The following is a 7,231-nucleotide window of genomic DNA, read 5'->3' on the forward strand; positions in this document are numbered from 1 at the left end:
GCCAAGGATCAGGGGAAATACTATTGAGATTCACCCACAGTGTAGTAGCGTACCTCTCTCACAAACGACCCTGCATCCTCCTTGTGGGAACAGTCGGTCAACGCCCAGCCCTTGAAAGGACAGCTGGACAGGGACTTCTCGGTTCCTTTGCAGTCCATATCATCCAACCAGTTGAACCCGATCCTTGGACAAAAACAGAGGATAAACAAGGAGCAAGCAGAACATGTGCAGAAATAAGCAAAATATTATATTGTGGTTATTAAATTATTTTCTGTTGGTGCCGCCTGCCATTCCCACAAATCACTACCTATTTGAACTTGCTCTCTCCAAGATTCCCAAATTCCTTGTTGTCATATTGCTAACGCTTATTCAACCTCTCATACTTTTACAAAGTCGCTAGGGGTAGGGGTTGCTGAGGTTTGATTTGGGATTGAGTTATTGACAATGCTATTAATACTTATTTTTCCAACTGCGTCCTGGTGGCAAACTCATGCAATGAGTCATATTCATCAGGCAAACTGTAGCAAAAGGTTTCAAATTTTTTGCTGACAGAACATGAATGGACTGTGGGCCACCTTCTCCGTGGCCGACGTGTGTAAAACATGTAAACGTGTTAACCCTCGCAAGGCTGCCGGTCCAGCTGTATCCCTAGTCGAGTCCTCAGAGCATTTGCAGACAGTTGGCTGGTGCGTTTACGGGCATTTCAATCTCTCCTATCCCAGTCTGCTGTCTCCACATGCTTCAAGATGGCCACCATTGTTCCTGTACCCAAGAAGGCAAAGGTAACTGAACATGACCATCGCTACCACTCACTCTGTCATCATGAAGTGCTTTGAGAGACTAGTCAAGGATCATATCACCTCTACCTTACCTGCCACCACCCACTTAAAATGTGCTTACCGCCCCAATAGATCCACAGACGATGCAATCGCCATCACTCTGCCACACTGCCCTATCCCATCTGGACAAGAGGAATACCTATGTAGAATGCTGTTTATTGACTAAGCTCAGCATTCAACACCATAGTACCTCCAAGCCATTATATATGGTTCGAGCCCTGGGTCTGAACCCCAACTTGTGCAACTGGGTCCTGGACTTTTGACTGGCCGCCCCAAGGTGGTGAAGGTAGGAAACATCACCTCCACTCCGCTGATTAATGGTTACATATCTTGCATTACTCATCTCATATGTATATAATGTATTCTATACTATTCTACGGTATCTTAGTCACTTAATGGTTACATATCTTACATTACTCATCTCATATGTATATACTGTATTCTATACTATTCTACGTTATCTCAATCACCTAATGTTTACATATCTTGCATTACTCATCTCATATGTATATACTGTTTTCTATACTATTCTACTGTATTTTAGTCCGTTCCGCTCTGATATCGCTTGTCCTTATGTATGTAGTCTTAATTCATTCCTACTTACATTTGTGTGTATTGGGTATATGTTGTGTAATTACTAGTTAAATATTACTGAACTGTTGGAGCTAGAAGCACAAGCATTTCGCCACACCCGCAATAACATCTGCTAATAATGTGCATGTGACCAATAAAATTTGATCTGATTTGAAAATGAGCTTTCCTTATTGCACAAGATCTGATAGTGCCTACCCATTTGACTCTGTTTCGCACTGTTTTATTCTTCCATGTTGTGCCTAGTGAATACGACCCAGGTATTCCCTCCCTGTTTCAGTCCATTTTCTTCCATTTGGTGCCTAATGAACATGGCCCCTGTAAGATACTCACCCTCTCCATAAGTCCCTCCAGTGACAGCAGATACAACACCAGGGAACTTCAGCTGACGACACACCACCTGAGCCTCGGCCAGGTCCCAGCCATCGTCACAGACGGTCCCCCATTTCCCCTCGTGGTACACCTCCACTCGACCCTCTGAGTCATGCTTACCCCCCACCAGCCTCACCTCGCCCTCCTGTGTGGGCTCTGTCGAGGACTTACCTGTGAGCACAGAGAGGGTGAGGATTTCAAGTTAGTCAGTTTAAAAATTGGACTGATAAGCTTCAACTGACAAGGGATTCATGCAGCTACGCTGTTAGCTTACATTTCTATTAGGCTGCAGTACAAAGCACGAACCAACTTGTTTTTGTTTTGCAAACAGGAACTTGAGGAGAACACTACATGGTTGGCCTATTGTCAGGGTAGGTTCCTTGTCCCTTGTCAATCTTTGGCTTATTGGTAAAATCAGCAGTCAGACAATATCTTCTATAAGTAAATCAATCAAACCTTTATTTAATGCAATTGCTGACCACGAAAACACAGCATGCATGTTTCAGAGTAAGTTCTGCACCCCACCTAAGGGCACAGCTGATTATATACATGTGATCACTCCCTAGTGGTATGATCACCTACGTCCATGTATGTGTGTATCAATAAGCTGAGGTTACCTTATAAGGCAACCTAGTACAGTAGCTTCTCTGAATTTATTAGAATTGTGCACTGTCACACAAGATCAAAATGTCAAAACCAGACAGTGGTTACTTCTCTTTATCTAGTTTCGGTCTGGCTCAGACCTAGCCTGCAAGCACACTCTCACAACAGCCAGGGCTTAACCACAAAGACTAATATAGATGGCTTGTGCAACATATAGTGGCAGAGTTCTTAGACACGTAGCAACAGTATCTTATTATAAGGCCTGCAGCAAAACATATGGATCTTAAGGTCCCCTTAATCAATCATGGGGAGGGTCTTTGGGACACACCCCCTACAATATTCCTGATTCATTGGAAAGTCTACTCTAAAAACATCAGGTTATTGTCATTCTCAAACTAACATGACTTAATTGTGATGAAGTGATAGGAGAATATGAGATTTCATTGTCCAACTGAACTTACCCTGGTCCCAGATCTGTTTGTGTTGTATGGCCATGGCATGTGGCATGACAAGGAACACAAGAGTTGACTAGACAGTACAAACCAGGCTACAGGGAACTCACTGAATAGATTCCATGTTGCAGAGTCTAGTCCAGAGACATGGAGAAGCAACAGCAGCCACAGAGTGATTCCACCATTCTGCATTTTCACCAGCCAGCTTGGAAAACTGACAAACAGATAAGCAATAGAAAAATTTGGCATCCTGAGTGTCTAAGGCACTGCATCGCAGTGTTCGATCCCGGGCTGTATCCCAACCTGCCGTGATTGGGAGTCCCATAGGGCGGCGCACAATTGGCCCAGCGGCGTCCGGGTTTGGCCAGTGTAGGCCGTCATTGTAAATAAGAATTTGTTCTTAACTGACTTGCCTAGTTAAATAAAGGTTAAATAAATAATAAATAAATTATGCATGGAAGAGTGAGCCAAAATTCCTCCACAGCAACGTGAGAGACTGATCAACAACTACAGGAAGCGTTTGGTTGGAGTCATTACAGGTAAAGGTGGCACAACCAGTTATTATTTTTACACACAGGGGCATTGCTTTTGTTTATTAAATAAATAAAATAAGTATGTAATTATTGGGTTACTTGTTCACTCAGTTTCCCTTTATCTAATATTAGGTTATGGTTGAAGATGATAGAAAAAAGATATGCAAAAGTAGAGAATGCTTTTTCACAGCACTGTATATGAAGTGTGACTGGCTCATGACATTTAACCTTGGATGTATGGAGAAAATACCCTCCTTTTCCTTTACCTTGTCACTTCTGTTGGCCCCCTCACATAGGGGTTTGTGCTCTCTGATTGGCTCCAAGTCAAGTTGTTTGACACTGACGAGATTTGCAAAAGTTGTTTTAACACTGACTGACAATCATTGCGATTCGATTCGACAAGTAGAAACGTCAGGTTCGTCGCTACCGGGTCGGCACGGTAGGTATCGCTTTTGTTCTAGCAAGAGAAGGAACCGCCTCCCACTGTTATCCGTAGTGAGATTCTCAGTGTTTCATGGTGAAATATGCCCACCTCACAACGTCCATGAGCAAAACCATTGGCATGAAGCTTTAATGTCTAATGTCTAACGTTATATATTATACCATCTTCCCCAACAATAACAACCACCATTATTAGTTTTAGCTGATGCAATACATGACTTACAATTACATTACATTACATTTTTTGGTACTAAAGTAGCAAAAATGTATTCTAGACAAAACTACAAGTAGTGCTGTATCTGCTAAGAATCTAATGCTTCATGTCAAATACCTGCATTCAATAAGACAACTGAGTCATACAGTCTACAATGCACTGTACTATTTCCACTCCATACATTGTATTGATAAGAAATCATATCACATTTTGTTGATTTTTAACGCAGTCCGTTTTCTATACATAAAGTAAATGTATGTGTACAGGAGACAATGTAAGAGACAATCAAGTATATCTATTACAATCAAACAGTATTGTTTATGCATCAATGAGGACAATAGTTAATTAGACTTTTCCAGAGATAACATTCTGATTCTCAAATGTCTTACCTCTTGTGTCTTGCTGTATGCGTCGTGGTTCTTTTACAATCCCTTGTGAAATTATACAGCTTATTAGCCACTAGGGTGGAAGTTGTTGCTAATGTAATGGAAACTGCACTTCTGAAAATGGATTCTCTATGTTTCGTTTCTTGTGAAATCACAGGGGGTCTGGTTAGCATTTCTTGTCATGAATCTTGCCCTGGGGGCAGCTAGGCAGAGTGGGCACTAACTGGCACAGCCACAAAGTCATAAAATCAGATTTGAAACCTAAACCTAACCCTAACCGTAAACCTAACCGTAAACCTCACTGCTAAACTTAATGCCGAACCTTAAAGCACTTTCTTCCCATTCATTTTTACGATATAGCCAAACTCTTTGGACTTTGCAGCTGGGACATCTAGCGGAAATCGCTCAGTTCTGCCTTGAGGGCAAGATTCATGACAATAAACGTTAACCTGATCACAAAGGTGCTGCTGGTTGCACAGGTTGTGTGAGTGAGCAAGTCATAACATGTGACAAAATAAGCGAGTATTGTGTAGAAAATAATTTTACCATCTAAACCGCTGTGAATTTTTTTCCATAAGCAAAAATATTGTATTTTCAGCTGGTGTACAAAACCGAAAGTAAAAGCCGCAAAAACTAAAGCATAGAAATAACGCACATAGAACAGATCTACCTCCTCTTAAATTTCCGTTCATTGAGAATGACATATCTGTAAAACATTTCTATGTGAATTTTGTCAGGTCGCCCAAAAAGTTACATATTGCAGATCTACTGCCTCTTAAACGTGCATTCAATGAGAATGACAGATCTAGAACACATTTCTATGCTCATTTTATTTGTTCGCCCCAAAAATTACATATTGCAGCTTTAAAGCAAGTTTTATTCAGTTCTACACATTTTGCCATGGGGCAGAGAGAAAATGTTGCAATTTTATAACACATTTCCAGCAATTCTACAGATTGTGCCATGTTAAAATGATATCTGAGAGTGACTAACAAAATCATTGGGGCCCCCTGGAAGTCAGGTCCTCTGGGCGTGTGCCTGGTCAGTATTCGGCCATGATTACTACAAGTTTAGATAACTGGATAAACTAACTTAAAAATCTACAAATTGTTAGCTGACATGGCTAAATGAGTGTCTGTCAGTGACTAAGAAAAACTGCTGATGCACAACCAAATTTTCAACCTGGACCTTGTAAGTTGAGACCCCGACTAAGTTTTTGGGGGGGTCTAAGCAACCGCTTATGTCACTTATGCCTGGAGTTGGCACTGCAATTTCCAAACCCCAAAAGATAAAAGACTGACTGTACCAAGATACAGTGCCTTCAGAAAGTATTCAGACCCCTTGACTTCTTCAACATTTTGTTGTGTTACAGATACAATTTAGATGTGTTTTGTCTCTGATCTACACACAATACCAATTATATTTTCAGAAATGTTTACCAAATTAATAAAAAATGAAAAGTTTGCAACCCCTTTGTTATGGCAAGCCTAAATAGCAATAATTAGTTGCATGGGTTAACTCTGCATGCAATAATGGTGTTAAAAATGATTTTTGAATGACTACTCCATCTCTATACCCCACACATACAATTACCTGTAAGGTCCCACAGTCGAGCAGTGAATTTCAAGCACAGATTCAACGACAAAGACCAGGGAGATTTGTCAATGCCTCACAAAGAAGGGCACCTATTGGTAGATTGATTTTTTTTAAAGCAGACAATGAATATCCCTTTGAGCATTGTGAAGTTATTAATTACACTTTGTATGGTGTATCAATACACCAAGTCACTACAAAGATACAGAGGAAATCGCTCAGGGATTTCACCATGAGGCCAATGGTGACTTTAAAACAGTTACAGAGTTTAAATTAATATATATATAAAATATATAACAATTAGGGCTTGGGTCCTTTTATCTCAATTTCAGCCTGACTGACGTGGCCAAAGTAAACTACCTGTTGTTCAGGCCCTGAAGCCATGATACGCATGTAATTGGTACCATTGGAAAGAAAACACTTTGAAGTTTGTGGAAATGTTAAAATAATGTCGGAGACAATAACACAATAGATATGGTAGGAGAAAATCCAAAGAAATACCTACCGGAATGTTTTTTTGAGAGCCCATGCTCTTACAATGGAAAGTCTAGGGGCATAATGAATTCTAGCTCCCAGGATGCAATTCATATTGCTTCCACAGGGTGTCAGCAGTCTATATTCAAGGTTTCAGCCTTGTAACTTCCAAAACGAATAAGAAAAATATTTTTTAGTCGAAGAACACACTCTTGGAAATTCGTGTTTGGGCGAGCGATGAAAACAAGACGCACCTGCTAATATCGGTTTCCTATTGAACATACTTCTTTCCGTAAGAAATATTATAGTTTGATTACATTTTAGGGTATCTGAGGAGTCAATAGAAATGTATTTTGACTTGTTTTAACAAAGTTTAGCAGTAGATTTTTGGATTCCTTTCTCTACATGTTGAACGAGTGGATTACTCAAATCGATGGCGCCAACTGACTTTTTGGGATATAAAGAAGGATTTTATCTAACAAAACGACACTACATGTTATAGCTGGGACCCTTTGGATGACAAATCAGAGGAAGATTTTCAAAAAGTAAGTGAATATTTAATCGCTATTTGTGAATTTATGAAACCTGTGCCGGTGGAAAAATATTTTCATGTGAGGTGCCGTCTTCAAACAATCGCATGGTATGCTTTCGCTGTAATGGCTACTGTAATTCGGACAGTGCAGTTAGATTAACAAGAATTTAAGCTTTCAACCGATATAAGGCACTTGTATGT

At 40.3% G+C, this 7,231-nt stretch overlaps 1 protein-coding gene across 1 annotated transcript in view; it reads right to left on the reverse strand.

The window, feature by feature from the left end:
* Positions 1-4,557, reverse strand: part of LOC111953673 (galectin-3-binding protein A-like) — an 8,255-nt gene extending 3,698 nt beyond the window's left edge. The window contains 5 exon segments of the mRNA XM_023973096.2: positions 54-68; positions 71-183; positions 1,760-1,973; positions 2,968-3,071; positions 4,435-4,557. Coding sequence (XP_023828864.1) covers positions 54-68; positions 71-183; positions 1,760-1,973; positions 2,968-3,049 — 424 coding nt within the window. The 5' untranslated portion in view covers positions 3,050-3,071; positions 4,435-4,557.
* Between the last annotated feature and the right edge of the window lie 2,674 nt (positions 4,558-7,231).

The sequence above is a fragment of the Salvelinus sp. IW2-2015 genome, linkage group LG27, assembly GCF_002910315.2.
Source record: "Salvelinus sp. IW2-2015 linkage group LG27, ASM291031v2, whole genome shotgun sequence".
Classification (NCBI taxonomy): Eukaryota; Metazoa; Chordata; class Actinopteri; order Salmoniformes; family Salmonidae; genus Salvelinus; species Salvelinus sp. IW2-2015.